An 18377-nucleotide genomic window follows, 5' to 3' on the forward strand; every position below is an offset into this window, starting at 1 on the left:
CAATCCTGGGAAATAGATATGAACAGGAGTACATTACCTTTCGAAAACAATTCCAAGTGCACATTTCATTATCAGATCTTTATTTTAAGTTAAGAGTGTTTAGATTAATCATCTACCAAGGTTGGAAGAAATGACAATTGATAAGTAATCTAGAGTTTGTTATGAATTCATCCTACAAGGCAAAGACTCGAATAAGATACAGAGTCCCATTTCGTTCTTGAACCATCGGTTATGGCTGGTAAACTTACTATGCAATTAACCGTCTAGTGCTAGTGGTATATACATTTGTACCCTGCACTGACAACGACATATTGGTCTAATATCAGACAGATATCATGACCGAAGACTTGATATTCAGTAATGACGTTGGACATCATTACACATGATCATCGAATCCACGGATGGCATTGTCAAATTCGATTTAATCTGCAGGAGTTCACTGGTCTCTTCAGCCGATTTGGGAGTCTAAAACTGCTGTATGATTTCACCTGCCGCGATGCAGCTGATCTGGTGAGTTACCATCATTTGCCTTTCAGCGATCATTGCTTTTCAACAATACCTTCTTTGTATTCCAAACTACTTGAGGTAACCACTTGGACTTTGTACTTAAGCTATGTTGTCAGGATGCAACACTTCAACTACTCATCCATAATTATTTGTGACACATTTTACACCCTTTTTCATTTCTCCTTCAGCTGGACGCCGTTGCCGAAATGATGTAACGCTGTTGCGGATCAACCCTTCGTCTCATATCCCCGTCTTATATTACTTAGCTTGTTATTATATCGTGATTCAGATCTTTTATTTTATTTTGCCATGTACACTTGAAATATCCTAGGTTATCTAGACGATCAAACTATAATGTATGTATTTTTCCCCAACAAGATTACGAAGTTCCAATTTCGTACGTAGAGATGGCCATTTTGAAATGTTGAATGTATATAGGCGAAATAAAAATAAACTTTACATACTTCACATATTACTCAGAGTTTGTTTGAGTCTACTGTTTTTCTCGCCGTTGTACGGGTTTGTAAAAAAATAAGATAAAATGCAGCTTTTGAGTAGGCTTCTCCTGTGGATAAGCAGTTTTTCTTTTCTTCGGAATTGCATAGACCTCATAATGTGGGGTTGTTTGTTTTTTTTTTTCGTTTCTCACTTATGTTACTTTCACGTATTGTACCTTCCACACGAGTTACTTCGTGTTACTTAATGTTATTTTGCAGGTATGTCCACTTTATTGGAGCCAAGCACTATTGTCTCAAAGAAAAAGAGCACAGAATCCGGCTTGTGATTTTTAAGTTGAAGAAACTACTCCGCTGAGCATAAATGCTATACAAAAGGCAAGGAATTTATATCTTTAAAAGTTTACCATTCTTCTTGTCTTAGTGAGTCTCTTCTGTCATGTCTGTTTGCATCTTAATGAGGATTGTCATATTCAGTAAGGTGTGTGTGACTAGAGTGCTCCGTGGCACATAACTTTGTCATTCATGCATGTTATGTCGATATCTGAACTCTAGAAACTGTGAAGCATGTTCTATCTTGACTGGAAATATGCAATACTTGACAGTTGTAGGAGCATGATGGGGTTACATGAGAGTGAAATATATACAAAAAATTGTCTTAGCGTAGATTTTGGTTGAGTTGTGACTATGCATCAAATGTAATAAATTGTTTTTTCTCAAACTAGATGGAATTCGGTGATTTGTGATATACTACACTGTAAAAAATTTGTTTAGTTTCTAAACACCTAACTAAACACTTTTCTGTGACAGTTTAAAAACACTGCGACGTGTTTATATATTAAACATGTTTATGAACTAAACACATGCTGTGTTTATTTTCAGCACACCCTAGGTGTTTATCACACACACATGTTTATGTTTTAAACGGTTCTGATGTTTAAAAACTAAACACCTGCTGTGTTTATAGCCTAAACACCAAACGTTTACACCGTAATCACTCACAGTGTTTAAATACTAAACACCGCACAGTCACATAATCACCCACAATGTTTAAGATCTAAACACTGAACCAAAAAATAAACATGACGCACTGTTTAAGATGTAAACACTGCGACATGTTTATTCGCTGTGACAGATTAAAAACACTGCGACATGTTTATTTGCCATTTTAGTGTTTATTCTCAGAACACATGTCTGATTTTTAGATCGATCACAAAATTGAATACACTAAACATGTGACATGTTTACATATTAAACATCGCAATTTCTCAGTGTTTATATGATACATGTTTACACCTTATACATGCTGAGTGTTTATATGAGACATGTTTACACATCATACATGGTAATTTCCACGTGTTTATATGAGACATGTTTACACATCATACATTCATACATGCTAATTTCTACGTGTTTAAATGAGACATATCATCATGCATGTTAATTCCCATGTATTTATTAATGTAAAGTGGATTGTTTCTACTTTTTTGCATGGAATAAGATAAACGCAAAACATTATATAGAATTTACCCAGTATGTACCAAATCATCAGCACACTTACATCGCATAATACCAGGGAAGACCTGGGTTAGCTTTCACAAACATTTTGGCTACAAGAGTTAAAGGCAATTCTCTAAATGCAAGTTATCAAAACATCAGTCAAAGCTTGGGCAATATCTGATGAATAATAAGTTAAAATCCTTTAAAGGGGAAATCGAGTCCAATAAATAAGTCTGATAAAAAAGAGTAAAACCTTACCAGTTTAACAGTAAAAATTTGAATGAAATCGGATGAAAAATAAGGAAGTTATCAAATTGTGAAGATTTGCTAATTTCTGCAAAGCAGTTAAAAGTGGATATGAATATGCAAATGAGTGAGTTGACCATGCCATAACCTCACAATTTTCCATTGATCGTGTACCCCCCAAAAAATGATGAAATTCAATGTTTATGTTAATGAAATGTGAAACATTATGGTATTGCAGGTTGAATAACTTCAGAAAAGTGATCAGTTAGATATATCAGGACTTGAGCCTCGGGAATAATTGCGTTTGAATGAAAAACTTGAAATTAAGTAAGTTGTGAGGGAATGATATGCCCACGTTGCCATTTGCATATTCATATCAACCATTCAAGAACTGTTTCCTCAAAAATTAGCGAAACTTCAAAATGTCATAACTTCCTTATTTTACATCCGATTTCGATCAAAATTTTACCAATGAACTCTTAATATTTTATTCTTTCTTATCAGATTAACTTGTATTTGGACTGAATTTCCCCTTTAAATATTGCCATGTCATTGCTATACGACACCATACTGAGTTAAATGCAAGATACCTGGGAGTCAATGGCCTGTACTAGAAGACGTAAATGGAATTCAGTTCAGTTCAGTTCAGTTTTTATTTCTGCATTTCAAAATCAATACAAATCAACAAATCAACAAGATACTTACATAGTCATTTACACAGCTAATATTCGTAACGTTTGGATCTTACATACATTTTCTTTTCTTTTTTTTTTCAAGAACGAATATCATATATGAAAGGAAGCAATAGGAAATGATAAAAATGAAATGCAGGGGACCATCATCATAAGCTAAGCTTGACGAGGATGATGGCCCCAGGTAAAGAGATACATAAAGAAAATCTTGCCACTCACTGAGTGGGGGGTAATTGTGCAATGGGCTCAACGAAGAGATACATAAAGAAAATCTTGCCACTCACTGAGTGGGAAGTAATTGTGCGAAGGGCGTGCGGTGCAGTGCGGTGTGCATTGTGTTGGGATGAATCTTGGTTTGTACGTTGAGTGTTATTTTGTGTATCAGTGTGATGAGGTGAATGTTACTTCAGTTATGGCCGTGAACTCATTGTTTAGGGTGTTTGTTGACCAGGTGGTATGAATATTTATGTGTCAGAAGTATACTGGATTATGAGGGTGTTTTTTAGTTCTCGTTTAAAAATGTTCAACGACGTACGTTGTTTTAAATTAGGGGGTAAAGAATTCCAAATATCTGGTCCATTGTGCTTTAATGATTTTTGAGCTAAAATGATTCTGGGATTTTCGAGATGGTAATCGGACGACTGACGTGTTGGATATGAATGAACGGTGAAATTTGGAGTGAAGAAGCCATCAAAAATTTTTGGAAGACAATTAAATGTATATTTATACATAAAAACAGCAGTTTGAAAGGTGTGAAGATCCTCAATTTTCAATGTTTTTAGTTGACGAAATAGGGGATTGGATGGGGATAAGTAACGGGAATTGGTAATCAAACGTACAGCACGTTTTTGGAGAGTAAAAATTGGATTAATTTTAGTTGAGCCACAGTTTCCCCAAGCGATATTGCAGTATGTGATATGTGGTAAGATCAATGCATTGTATAGAATAGTCAGGGAATTTTGAGAAATGAAGTTTTTCAGTCGATATAAAATTCCTACAGTTCTTGAGACAGACGTGTGGATATTATGAATGTGATCGTTCCAAGTTAAACTCGAGTCAATTGTGATTCCTAAGAATTTAGTAAATCTTACTTCAGTTAAAGATAATCCATCAATATTGATATTATAACTGCTGTTAATGTTCTGTGAAGCAGTAGGTTTGAAACGTATAAAATTTGTTTTAGAGACATTAAGGGATAATTTATTACATATAAACCATCGGGAGACTTTGTCTATTTCCGTGTTCAGAGTATTAAACAGTGTTTCAAGGTTCTCATGGGAGTAAAAAATATTAGTATCATCCGCAAAAAGTATAAATTTAAGAGTTTTTGATGTATTTATTATATCATTAATATATACAAGGAACAGTAGGGGGCCAAGAATTGATCCCTGGGGAACACCACATACAATTCTCTCCTATACACACAGTAGAGTTTGTATTTGCAGGAAATGACACATAACTCATTTTGGAGAAAAAAAAGATATTGCATTTAACAATTACTTTTCAGTCACATGTAATTCTTAGCCTACTTTCAAGAATTGCCGTCTTTCTACTGTATTCAGAACTAATTCTTAGTATTGTAAATCAAACGAATAAACTTGTTGATTATGAATTGCAACTCAATGCTTCGGAAGCTTGACATGTATGTAACACCTCCAGGAACATAACTGCAGTCTGTGAACAAATCGATGCCGACCTTGGAAGATTGCATCAATTATTGACAAAGTGCTTTGGGGTGTACCCGAACCAAATTAGGCTCACGGCAAATTATACCATGCACAACACTATGGTCGTATTGGTACTGATCAGGGAATGTAGATGATGCACTCAGAAAGAGACCCCCACCCAAAAAAAAATAAAAATAAAAATAATAATAATAATAATAAAATAAATTAATTAATTAATTAAAAGAAAATAATGTTTTCACTGTATTTAGCCTGTGGTGAACATCTGCACTCCCTGATCAATACCAATAATGGAACTTAAATACATACATGATATTGTTCTTTTCACTGCGACGTTCACTGAAAGTACATGTAGGCTAACAGTACTGTATTGATTTTTCACATTTGCTATTTCGAGAAAAATCTTAGAATGTTAGTGGTTTTCAAAAGGTGAATGAGAAAAAACTTCTACCTTGTTAGAACCTTGGAGAAAGAAGTCAAACTCAATGGGTATACATGAATAGTTTATTAGAGTCTAATCAGTCTCATCATACTCCACATAATCATGGTATGGAGGGCTACTTTCAATCTCGACACAGCAGAATTTTTGGTAAAGACAAGAGGATATGAACAAAGAAAAAATAATGCATTGCAACTGGAGGCGGGAGGGTATGCAAGGCTGTCATGAACACGCGATGTGATCAGCAAGACTCCTCCCTTGTCAATTTGTCAGTCAGTTGCAAGACTCCTCCCTATTCTACATGCATGTTGTACTACATTTCTGATACCTCTCTCCATGTGACCGATTTCAAGAATATCTCAGAAAGAAAATATTAACTACCGAATGCTGCATTTCCTATCAGGTCTACAAGAAAATTGCAAAGAATTCCAAACAAATGCAACTACTGGCCTCTTATTTGCGTCCAATATCTGCTGATTGTATTTGAAGCACCTGAGGGAAAAAAATGAAATGGCTGATATTTTGATTTGATTTGTTTTGATGTCTATATTCCTTTTTGCACAAGAATATAACAGAAAGCCAATCGAACAAAGTTCTTGAGTAATATCTTAACAGTGAATTACAAGGATATTGGTTGATGAATAAAATGAAGTGAATAAAACTGTTTTTCTTAGTAGTGCAAAACGATTTCGAGCAAGTGTCTTTACATAATAGATAACATTACAATTTTACGTACCAGCTGTTAAAAAAAGACAATTACACATATCTATGAGCAATAAGAATACAGGTGACCATTATCGTAAGCACAGAGGACAATAGAATCGCTTTGTTTTGGATATCCCTGCCATTTCAAAACCAATTTTCATCAAATAAGCTTTGAATTCCTCTTCGAATTATATAGGCCCCCTACCTTCATATTTCTTTAGAGGTTCGTCATTATGTAATACACGCATACAGGCACACGGAGAACTGAAGCCCCAGCGCATCAAAACGCTATCAACCTCCATATGATTTACTTTATTCTAGTATACAGGTTTAGATGCACACTGTCAGTGAAGAAAATAAAAAACAATAGAAAGGTTGCTCTAACAGGTGGGATGCCTCCTAATAGGTCTGTAGTGCATTATGACGATGTGAGACATCACATGGCTAGCGGGAAAAAGATTATTAACATTCAAAATCATTATCCATGGTTCATTTCCTTCATATGGCATGTATGCCTATAGATATACTGTATATCAGTATATCTTGCGATGTCCTTGTAATCCTCAGATGTTTGCACTTTTAGACGGGTTGTATAGAAGTAAGCGCATGCATCTTTCATTCTAATCCAGACAGGTTTGGCGTGATCCCTGATCAATACTTCCATGACGTACTGGTGCTGGTAAAAAGAAATGATTACACAAGGAAAACAAATCAGTTGGCTTTGCAATACAATGGACTTAACTGCTCCCATAGATTCTGAAAATGAATGGATAGCAAAGAAGTTGACTGAATCCATAAGCAAGTTCAAATTAAAAGGAATGACAGAATCCATTCATCACATTAGCACATAGTGTCTTGCGTCAGTTTTTACTTACTTTGCTGAATTTTCTGGAAATAATTCAAGTCTTTTTTGTTGTTGTTGTTTCTTCTTTCTTATTCATCATCATTATCAAGCAGAGTTACGACCATACTGTATCCTTTGTCTCTTGGGTGAAGATTTTCACATCTGTAACTTACACTTTCAACAATATTTGCAATAAATAAATTTCCATGTTTATTTTAGCTAATGGATTGAATTCGGGAGTCGGGAGTAGGTAATCCCCCCCCCCCCAAAAAAAAAAAAAAAAAAAAAAACACACACACACACACACAAAAAAAAAACAGAAGAACATAAAGCATCTAAAATCTGCATTTTATAGAAACTCATTTACATGCCCTTTAAGTACATAATATTCATTGATTTGGCTCTGCAATTTTGAGTACTTACTTGATTTCCACTTTCCACATGGGCAGTATACAGTGATGTACTATCCCCAGTCGATTTACTCTGCTGACTACACCATGCCTCGTTCTCTGCCAGCAGAGGTAATGTCTTGCAGGATTTATACAGTACACATCAGGACATCATCGTCACCCACTTTGGTGCCATCCTAATGGGCTTTACATTCAATTTTCACCACCTGTTGAGTGAAGAATTTACAGGGAATAAAACTGAATTTCACTCAAAATATAGTCACTTCCCATCGTCATTCACATGAAAGATACTTCATAACTTCGTAAAATTAAAGATACAGTGAGTTTACCCGCTAGGCCGAGTTTACCCATAACTACGGTACCGGTAATTTGCAGAGTGTAGGCCTAACGTTAGATATTGTACGTTAACAACACGAAACACGTTACAGTTAGAGCGTTCCCCGTCCTAACGTAACTTAGTCGTTAGATTTAGAAATAGAAAACTAAAACAAACGAGCAAAATCTTTAAGGGCGTAGCTTATTTCCACGCCTACAACAGTTTTACACTAAACGAGGGCGATTTTGCAATAAATCTTGTTATTCACCGACTTAGCAGACTTAGCAGACTCACCGCTTTCATGCAGGCCGGCCAGGCTAGAACTTTATCCCTTCGACGCCATCTTAGCTAGATCCGCTCCGTATGCAGTGCATGCAGTCAGCAGTGCAGTCGGTCGAGTCGTAAGTGCAGTGTGTGGACGACCAAGCCTAGAACGAATGCGCACGTACTGTAGGCCTACGCACATCACGCTGCTGGGGCATGCAATCGCAGCACCAGCCAGCCAATCAGACAGATCCATCCGTACAGGTACGTACGCGCGCGCACATCTCCTTTCCCGCCAATTGTGCATTGATTATGGTCATAATCATGCATAGCACGAGTGGGCGCTAGAAGCGCACGCACAGGGCACCACTGCGTGCGTTGTGGCCGCGACCGTCATGCCATATGCGCTGCTGACTTGTAGAGTACGAGTATAAGTGTTTATGTTAAACATGTGCGGTGTTTAGAACGTGTTTACGAGGCGTTCCAAATGTAAACGCGTCTGTTTATCCTGACAGTAGAAGTGTTTAGGCCTATCCAACAAACATTTGGGTAATGCCCTAAACCATGAACGAAATCATTAACAAAGGCAACTCCCATTTTTTTCTAGCAGTTAAAATATAGGACTGTACATGCGAAACCAAAATATAAATTTATTACAGTTGTATTACATATTTTTAGGTTATCCTTGTTCCTTATTGATTAGGCATTTCCATGAAAGGCCTAAAACATGAATTATTTCATAGTGCATCTTGATGTCGTAACAGTTTCCACTTTCTCGTGATAAAAGGAAACTAGAAATTGCAATTTACACACCATTTCCAACACTTCTCCATATATATATGGACATATTGAGATTAACATAACGTGACCAGAATAAACACTCCAACTAAACACTCCAAGCTAAACACTTTAACTCTCAATACTTTACACGTGCTATACACACCGGGTGTTTAGGTGTTAAACAAAGTGTTTAAATTTTTAACACTGTGTTTAGTTCATAAACATGTCGCATGTCGCATTTTTTACAGTGTAGTAATAAGGCAAAAGTTTGCACTGCTAAATGTCCTTTATCCGTTTTAACATTCTTCCTTGTTTGCTTTGGCTTTAAACATGATTAGTACTGAGATTATTCGCATTAAAATACTTCGTAGTGATGTTTTGGAATGATCTTTTGCAATCGACTGCATTTAAGTGTGTTCATGTATGTAGCTTTTGCTCAAATATGTTTGATAAATCTCGTAAAAAGACAAACAACTGCGTGAAAATGACAACCGAGGCTGTGTCAGCTAGTGACGGAAATAAATGAAGATCACGAACACACTTGAATTGATGTGAGGTTACTTGTATATATATATATATATATATATATATATATATATATATTTAAAGATATTAACCCTTTTGACGGGATATCTGGCGCCACTTCCTCAACCACTATTTGGAATATAGCCTTATAGTCAAATAAAATCAACTGCAGCAGTTTCATTGCACTGAGATTGAGAGAAAACTAAAATTGAAATGAATTTCTTTTTTTTTTCGACCAATTACATTTAAAATAACCTTTTAAAGAAAGCGAAGAGGTGTAAAATTTTAAAATACTCAGTACATCAATTGTGTTAAATTTGCTGTTGTTTGGTCAAACATACTCTCCATTTTAATTCAGTTAACTTCACCTCTTCTTCATCATGGTCAACTTCAAAATAGATAAACAGTTATATGTATACATAGATTAATACTTACTCTACATACAGACGTTTATGGTTTTCTGTTTAGATTTACCCAAGTCACTGCACATGTAAAGTCAGTTTAAAGAAATATATGACTGTAAAATTATGTCAACTTTCTGTAGACGTTTTGAAAAACAAAGAAAAGTAATAATGGAAGGTATACGTGTTAATGTTTATAATTGATATCAGTATAACTCATATCTATCACCTATTATTCGGAAATAAAATGTTTATATATAATAGAGGTCTACACAGATGAATAGAATTGTGTTAATATCAATAGGGATCGTAAAATTGGTAAAAATTCCTTTTTTTCTGTATTTTCCTTTTTTTTCTCCACTCAGTGAGTAGTGGAAAAAGAAAAAAGTTGTGTTCTTTTGCTTGTATTTGTATATGCTCTCTCGGCCCTGTATACAGATTTGACCATCAAAGATGACGAATTAAGACAAAGCTTACCAGTAGTTTCCTTTTTAAAAAGTATCATGTCATATATGAACTGTACTTTTTTTTGTTTAAGTTTTACACCATGTATCTTTCAAACTGTATCAAATAGGATCGCAGGTCGATTTATTACTTCACCACTGGACTCCCATTGCATGCAAGCTGTATTGTTAATGTCTCTCATCATACTCAAGGAGAACTAATGAAATTTGAATAATTTGAATAGAGGTCTGTACATCATTAGTTAAAAAATCTTTCTTTAATGATATGAATATGAAATTTGTTGTCAATATCATGCATTCAAAATGCGGAAGATTTGCTATCTCAATGAAAAAATGCCACGAAAAAAAATCAAGTATATATTGTGTTTCTATCACGCTCTATAATGGCTGTACAATTATAACTGTCAAATGTATTCTATGCAGGATGTGAAGAACAGTCTTGAATATAAAAGTCAATGAATACGTATTTGTTTTATCCCCTGCTTCTCTTCTCTAACATGTACTGCTTGGAAAAAAAAAGAAAGTCTACCAATTTCGACAATGGATAAGATTGTTCGAACGATTGATACTCTTCTAGTGTCTTTGAATGTAGAGAATACCAATTTCGACAATGGGCAGATGGGTAAAGCTACGGTCACAAAGGTTCACACGAACGATGCGTTCGTACGAATGTCACTGTTCGTACAAATTCTGGAGTTCGTAGAGATTCGTAGAAGGGGCACAGATTCTTATACGGCCTTTTTACGAATTTCGTACAAGCGCTGTTTAATTCGCAAGAACTACTTAAAATTTACGGCCCTAGAATTCGTACGTTTTTCGTAAGGATGCCTTGAGGTATTCTTTCGTCAGACTTACGGCCATCTTACGATTTCTTTTTGTCGTAAGATGGTCGTACGTGCAACTCACGGCACTCTGAAGTCATTCGTAAAAAGAGTTACGATTTGTCGTATATTTTTTCGGGTTGTTAAAAAGACGCTGCCGTGTCCTGTCGAAAATTCTGTAACAGTTGAAAGTTTTGTACTTCAAGATGGCAGTAGTGCCAAGGAGACTGCAGTTGCATCTACAAGTAGAGGAGGAGGAGGAGGTTGTTGCTCCAACTCTCCCCCTCTCGCTCCTTCCTCCTCATCTCCCTCTTTTCCATTTGATTGCCTTCCCTTAACACAAATGCTTTCTGGTCGAACACCTAGAATAAAGTAAGGATTTGAACTTCGCACGTTTGGCTTTATACCCTTAAAACTCAACAGTTGCCCAAATATTGTGTACCTACGCCTATACGAGTCCCTTACGAACGCCTTACAACACTCGAAGAGTTGTTCGCAAGAACGCCGTTCGAATTTCCGTTCGTAAGGAATTCTTACGAAAGACATAAGAGCCCTCTATGAACGACTTAAGGCGTTCTTACACTCATCGTAAGAATTTAAGGCCTCTAGAATTGTCTCTCGACCCTGAAAAATCTTGTGTAGTTCTTACGATGTTCGCACGACGTTCGTACATAAGCCTTGCGAAGAGAGGGTTTCGTACGAAGTTAAAAAAAAAAAATCTTGGACAAGACCATCGACCAGGCTACGAACTTACGAACGGTCTACGAGCGGTCTACGAACGCTGGTTTCGTACGGCCTTCCTAAGAAGATCTTACGAAATTGTCTAAAAATCTTTCGTACGGCGTTCGTAGCGGTTCGTAAAGGCATTTGTGACCGAGCCTAAGGATTGTTAGAACTATTGATACTATTCCAGTGATTTTGGATGTAGAGAGTACAATTTCAGAGACAGTAAAGTCTAAACTATTATAAATTCAAAGATATAATTGATTATTGAAGTGAGCAGGAGAGGAACATTAATTTTTTTGTATTATATATACTAGGTGTTTCAAAAAACATTTCCCACTTTTGATCACAAATATTTCAAAAACTATTCATTCGATAAAACTGTCATTGATATGAGTAATAGCTGGATAGTGTACAATTTGGTTGGAGGTGATTTGCACGTGAAAGCATAAATCAGTTTCATTAAATCTAATATTGATTTTGAAGTAAGGTTTCAGATTTTGGTCAAATTTTAACCCTCTGTACAAAAATTGAACTTCGCACAGGAACCAATGATGTGTATGTGAGTGTGTGCTGACAATGGCCCTGAACAATGGACATGCCTGAACCACCTGTTGACTAGGCGTCAGTCTGGCGCTCCCTGTCACAATCATGAATGCTTATTTCAATCAATAATTCATGTGGATTGCCCTGGGCACTGCTAGTCTGAATTCATGCACGGTAAAGTGCTTGCAAACATTACATTTCATTCCAGCTGGCAATCATTTTCAAATTTTGCTTCACAACACATATCACTAAATTGGGGATATAAATAAGCATAAATGATCTAAAGTTCCTCATTTTAATACATCTGTCTACTAATTAAGTAGTCTGACAAATTTTTCGCTTTTTCGATAAAAAGAGATCATTTTTGGTAAAGAGTTCAGCAGCATTTATCATTGAGGCGATTTGTTTCAGAGTAGATCTATTTAAGGCTCCATACACACAAGTGTACATACTCTAAATGATTTTCTTTACTTCCTGTCACCACGTTTACGACAGAACAGAAGGTATTCATTATAGTTTTGTTTTTCAGAAGTAGGGAGAGCACTGACGCGACTCAACGACAGTATCGACAGGCGTTTGACTTTACACAGATACTGCCACTGCAGCCAGAGGCTGAATAAGTGGCTGTGATAATGGAATTTCTCATGAATGAATAATAAAGCATTCAAACCTGGCCATTGTTCAGGACCATTGTCAGGGTGTTAACCACACACTCCCATACACACCCATTGACCCCTGTGCAAAGTGAATTTTTGTACAGAGGGTTGAAAATAGAGCAAAGTCTGGAACCTAACTGTGAAATTAATCATGGATTTCAGGAAACTTATTTATGCTTTCATATTTAATCTACCTTCAACCAAATTGTACACTATTCAGCTATCACTCATATCAATGACAGTGCTATCTGATATATAGTTTTTGAATGATCAAGAATCAAAAGTGGAAAATGTTTTTTGAAACACCTAGTATATATATATATATATATATATATATATATATATATATATTAGTGGAGCGGCATAGCTTGAAAAATTAGAGGAATGGTGCATTTTATGATAAAAGCACCAAATTTCGCACACGTGTTGACAATTACATTCGAAATAAATTCAGATATTGGGCCATCGAAAATAGCGCCCTCAACGGCCATGGCAGCCATTTTTCAAAATGGCCGCCATAAATGACTTTTTTCGTAAAAATTTACAAATTTCAGAAGGGAAAATCAATAAGATTTTGCAAACGAGTGGGAAATAACATTCAAAATAAATCTAGATATTGGGCCACTGCAAATTACGCCCTCAACGGTCATGGCAGCCATTTTTCAAAATGCCGCCATAAATGCCATTTTTCGCAAAAAAATTACGAAGTTCAGAAGGGAAAATCAGTAAGATTTTGCAAACGAGTGGAAAATAACATTCAAAATAAATTTAGATATTGGGCCATCGAAAATAGCGCCCTCAACGGCCATAGCAGCCATTTTTCAAAATGGCCGCCATAAATGCCATTTTTTAGTAAAGATTTACAAATTTCAGAAGGGAAAATCAATAAGATTTTGCAAACGTGTCGGACATAGCATTGAAAAAAAGTTCAGATATTGGGCCATCGCAAATTGCGCCCTCAACAGCCATGGCAGGGATTTTTCAAAAAGGCCGCCATAAATGCCAGTTTTCGTAAAATTTTACAAATTTCAGAAGGGAAAATCAATAAGATTTTGCAAACGAGTGGGAAATAACATTCAAAATAACTTTAGATATTGGGCCATCGCAAATTGCGCCCTCAACGGCCATGACAGCCATTTTTCAAAATGGCCACCATAAATTTCAGTTTTCATAAATGCCAGTTTTCATAAATTTTACACATTTCAGAAGGGAAAATCAATAAGATTTTGCAAACGAGTGGGATATAACATTTGAAATACATTTAGATATTGGGCCATCGCAAACTGCGCCCCCTAACGGTCATGGCAGCCATTTTTTCATAAATGGTCGCCATAAATGCCATTTTTCGCAAAAAAATAAAAAATTTCAGAAGGGAAAATCAACAAGATTTAGCAAACGAGTGGAAAATAGAATTCAAAATATATTTAGATGTTGGGCCATCGCAAATTGCGCCATCAGCGCCAATGGCAGCCATGTTTAAAATTGGCTGCCATAAATACCACCTTTTTCTCCGAATTTACTAATTCCAGAAGGAGAAGTCAGTGAGATCTTGCACTCAATTTAAAAATTTCGTTTGAAATATATCTTGCGCCTATGTATTACATTATTGTAAATAGCGCCCTCAATGGCCATTGCAGCCATTTTCAAAATGGCCACCGTGGATTCCATTATCTTTTATTTCCTGATTTTACAAAAGGAAAAGTCAAGATTTTGCACACAATTTGAAAATTATGTTTGAAATAAATATTTGTATTAGATTATTATAATACTGCCCTCAACGGCCATGGCCGCCATATGCCAAAATGGCTGCCATTGTCATAGTCATTTTGTTTTAAAAAATGATAATTTCAGAAAGAAAAGTCAACAAATGTGTACATAAATTGAAAATCATGTTTAAAATCTAACAATATATCTAGAGTGCATGAACTCTAGAAATTGTTCCTTCGCAAATTTTCAAGAAGAAAAAAAAATGCTTATAACGGTAATTGCAACCATTTTACAAAATGGCTGTCATAGATGCCATTTTTATTTAATGAAGATGTCCTAATGCCGGAAGAAGACAGTAAACATTTTTTTTTCGCAAGTTGACAATACATACAAAGAAGTTTAGACATTGAGCCATCATAAACTGTGTTCTCAATGACTATTTCAGCTATTTGTCAAAATGGCTACAATACACACTTCCTTTTTTTTGTCTTGAAAATTTGCTTTAACTTCAGAAGGAGAAGACAGTAGAATACTCACAGAGACATTACATAATCAGAAATATGGTGTTACGGAAAGGAACATTTAAAATAAACAAGGCAAATGCTCAGCAATTGTATCTCACCAATGATGAATGCATATTTTACGTGGCAAACATAAAAAATTTCCGAAAAAAAGTAATATAAATATCCAGGGATAATAGCGCCATGATGTGTTGGCTCAGTGAGTAGAGCAGCTGCCCTCACAATCGGGAGGTCGTGGGTTCAAACCCCGGCCGCGTCATACCAAAAGACGTTAAAAGATGGGAGTTGCTGCTACCTTGTTTGCCGTTCAACAGTTGAAAAGGTTAGAGCAACGTCGATCTGGCGCTGCTCAGTGGCTGCCGGGCCCACGATCAATTGGGCAAAAAGAATTTCCATTCTTGGACAATAAAATTTGGAGTTTATATCCAAAACAATTATGTCACTTTATTATTATGTATCAACTTTGACAGTAACACCATATCATTGAATATATGGGATATATGACGTGTATCTATTCTAAAATGTAACTTCCTAAATATTCTTAAAACAGATACAAAAAAATGGCCTTTCATTTTACTAAAAAAGTTAATTTACTTGCTATGCTTCCATGGAAACACATACCTTTGATATCCATACTGTTAGCCGTCACACACGAAATACTGCAATTAGGACTAAACTGAAAACATGAATTTAGAACTAACTCATCAATGAAACCTTTTTAACAATTTCTTTGAAATTAAATTTCTTTCAACACCAGATTGCATTAGATATAATGTCTGGTTAGCATTATTCTATTGCTTTCTCCTTCTGGAATAAGCAAATAAAAATAAGAAGTGTGTGGAAGCCATTTTGCCAAAGAGCTGCCATAGCCGTTGGGGACGATGTTTAAATGGTGGCTCAATATCTTCATTTCAAGTTTAAATTCAAATTCAAACCTGAATTTATTTGAATGTCTTTTGTCAATTTGCACAAGAAATTATATTGTCTTCTTGTGGCATTATCATATTTTCAAGAAATAAATAGCATCTATAGTGGCCATTTGGAAAATGGCTGCCATGGTCGTTGATGGTGCCATTTGTAATGACCTCATATATTATTTTCTTTTGAATATGATTTTCAACATAAAGGTAGGTACGAATTTCATTGATTTTCTCTCTGAAATTAGCAAATCTTTCCAGAAAAGAAAAGAAAAAAGAAAGAAGCAGACATCCATGGCGGTCAGCATCGCCCTTGAGGGCGCCTTCTAAGAAGACTTTACACTTAAATTTATTTCTTGAGCATAATCTTCAACTTGTTTGCAAAGTCTTATTGACTTTTCCTTCAGACATCAGCAAATTTTTGCAAAAAACAAAACAAAACAAGGGGGCATCCATGGCAGCTGTTTTAGAACTTGGCTGCTATCGCTGTTGAGGGTGCACTTTTGGATGGCCTATTATCAAATTCAGTTTGAATGTAATTTCCCACCTTTGTGGAAAAAAAGACATTCATGGTGGCCATTTTGAAAAATGGCTGGAATGGCCATTGAGGGGCCAATTTGCAATGGCCCAAAAAGTTTACTTTTGAATGTACTTTCCCACCTGTTTGCAAAATCTTGTTGGCTTTCCCTTCTGATTTTAGTAAATCTTTTCGAAAATATAGCATTTATGGCGGCCATTTTGAAAAATGGCTGTCATGACCGTTGAGGGCGCAATTTCCGATGGCCCGATATCGACATTTATTTTAAATGTCATTTCCCATTTATAACCAAAGTTTCATTGACTTTTCCTTTTGAAATTAGCCTTTTTTAATGAAAAAGTGGCACTTATGGTGCCCATTTGAAACAAAAAATGGCTGCCATAGCCATTGAGAGAGCAATCTTCAATTGCCCAATATCTGGATTTATTCTGGATGTAATTTCCCGCTTGTTTACAAAAAAAAGACCATTGGCTTTCCTTTCTAAAATTTGCATTTTTTAAACAAAAAATGGCATTTGTGGCAGCCATTTTGATGAAAAAACGGCTACCATGGCCGTTGAGGGCGCAATTTCCGATGGCCTAATATCTAGATTCATTTTGAATGTAACTAACATTTATGGGATAAATCTTATTAACTTGTCCCTTCTGAAATTTGCAAAATCATCGAAGAAGTGGCACATTAGACAGCCATTTTAAAAAGATGGCTGTCATGGACGTTGAGGGCGCAATTAACAATGACCAAATATTTAGATTCATTTTGAAAGTAATTTCCCACTTGTTTGCAAAATCTTACTGGCTTTCCCTTCTGAAGTTAGCAAATATTTTGAAGAAATGGCATTTATGGCGGCCATTTTGAAAAATGGCTGCCATTGCCGTTGAGGGCGCTATTTCCGATGGTCCGATATCTAGATTTATTTTGAATGTAATTTCCCATTTGTAACCAAAATCTTATTGACTTTTCTCTCCTAAAATTAGCAAATTTTACGAAAACATGGCATTTATGGCAGCCATTTTGAAAAATGGCTGCCACGGACGTTGAGGGCGCTATTTACGATGGCCCAATATCTAAATTTGATCTGAACGTAATTGTCAACCTGTGTACGAAATTTGGTGCTTTTATCACAAAATGCACAATTTTTCGGCTATGCCGCTCCACTATATATATATATGCGTGTGTGTGTGTGTGTGTGTGTTAGTGTGATAATAGTAATTGACATCAGTAACCTAATTTAAGGAAGTTTTGGTATTTTCCCTTCGGCTGAAATCATGGAGAAGGTTGATAAGATTATGTGTACGGCCTATCATTATGGGCCATTGAGCACGAAAAAAAACGGCAAACGATTTTGTCTCGGTTATACAGATTTTCCCATTCATTTTCAATTTCTTTTTCTCATTCAGTTTAATGAATTTGTGTAGTTCATTTTCGTCCAGAGAAGTCTTGAATATGCCAATCCCTTGGATATAAAAGAGCTCAAGTCCAAATATTGTCATGACATGAATAAAGCTCATGCTGAGCAAAGTACGTCTGAGCATTGTACCACCAATAACATCAGACTAATTTGTTTGAAAAGTTCACGAAGTTCTGAGATTAAAGACGAAAGTGATCCTTACATTCTCCAGTCGATGGGCGGCGGACACAAATTTCAATGACAATTGACAATTTTGAATGCAATGTCATTGCAAGACGAAAAACTAATTGTAATGTCAATCGACTAC

General features: G+C 35.8%; 1 protein-coding gene across 1 annotated transcript in view; it reads left to right on the forward strand.

The window, feature by feature from the left end:
* The window catches only part of LOC139720455 (plexin-A4-like), a 30517-nt gene extending 29719 nt beyond the window's left edge, over positions 1-798 (forward strand). Inside the window, exons 34-35 of the mRNA XM_071631815.1 lie at positions 433-510; positions 696-798. Of these exons, the coding sequence (XP_071487916.1) occupies positions 433-510; positions 696-722 (105 nt within the window). The 3' untranslated portion in view covers positions 723-798. The remainder of the gene's footprint in view (positions 1-432; positions 511-695) is intronic.
* Positions 799-18377: the final 17579 nt, after the last annotated feature.

This window comes from Diadema antillarum, unplaced genomic scaffold (genome assembly GCF_040938485.1).
Source record: "Diadema antillarum isolate AM-2024a unplaced genomic scaffold, OU_Dant_1.0 scf00000011, whole genome shotgun sequence".
NCBI lineage: Eukaryota > Metazoa > Echinodermata > Echinoidea > Diadematoida > Diadematidae > Diadema > Diadema antillarum.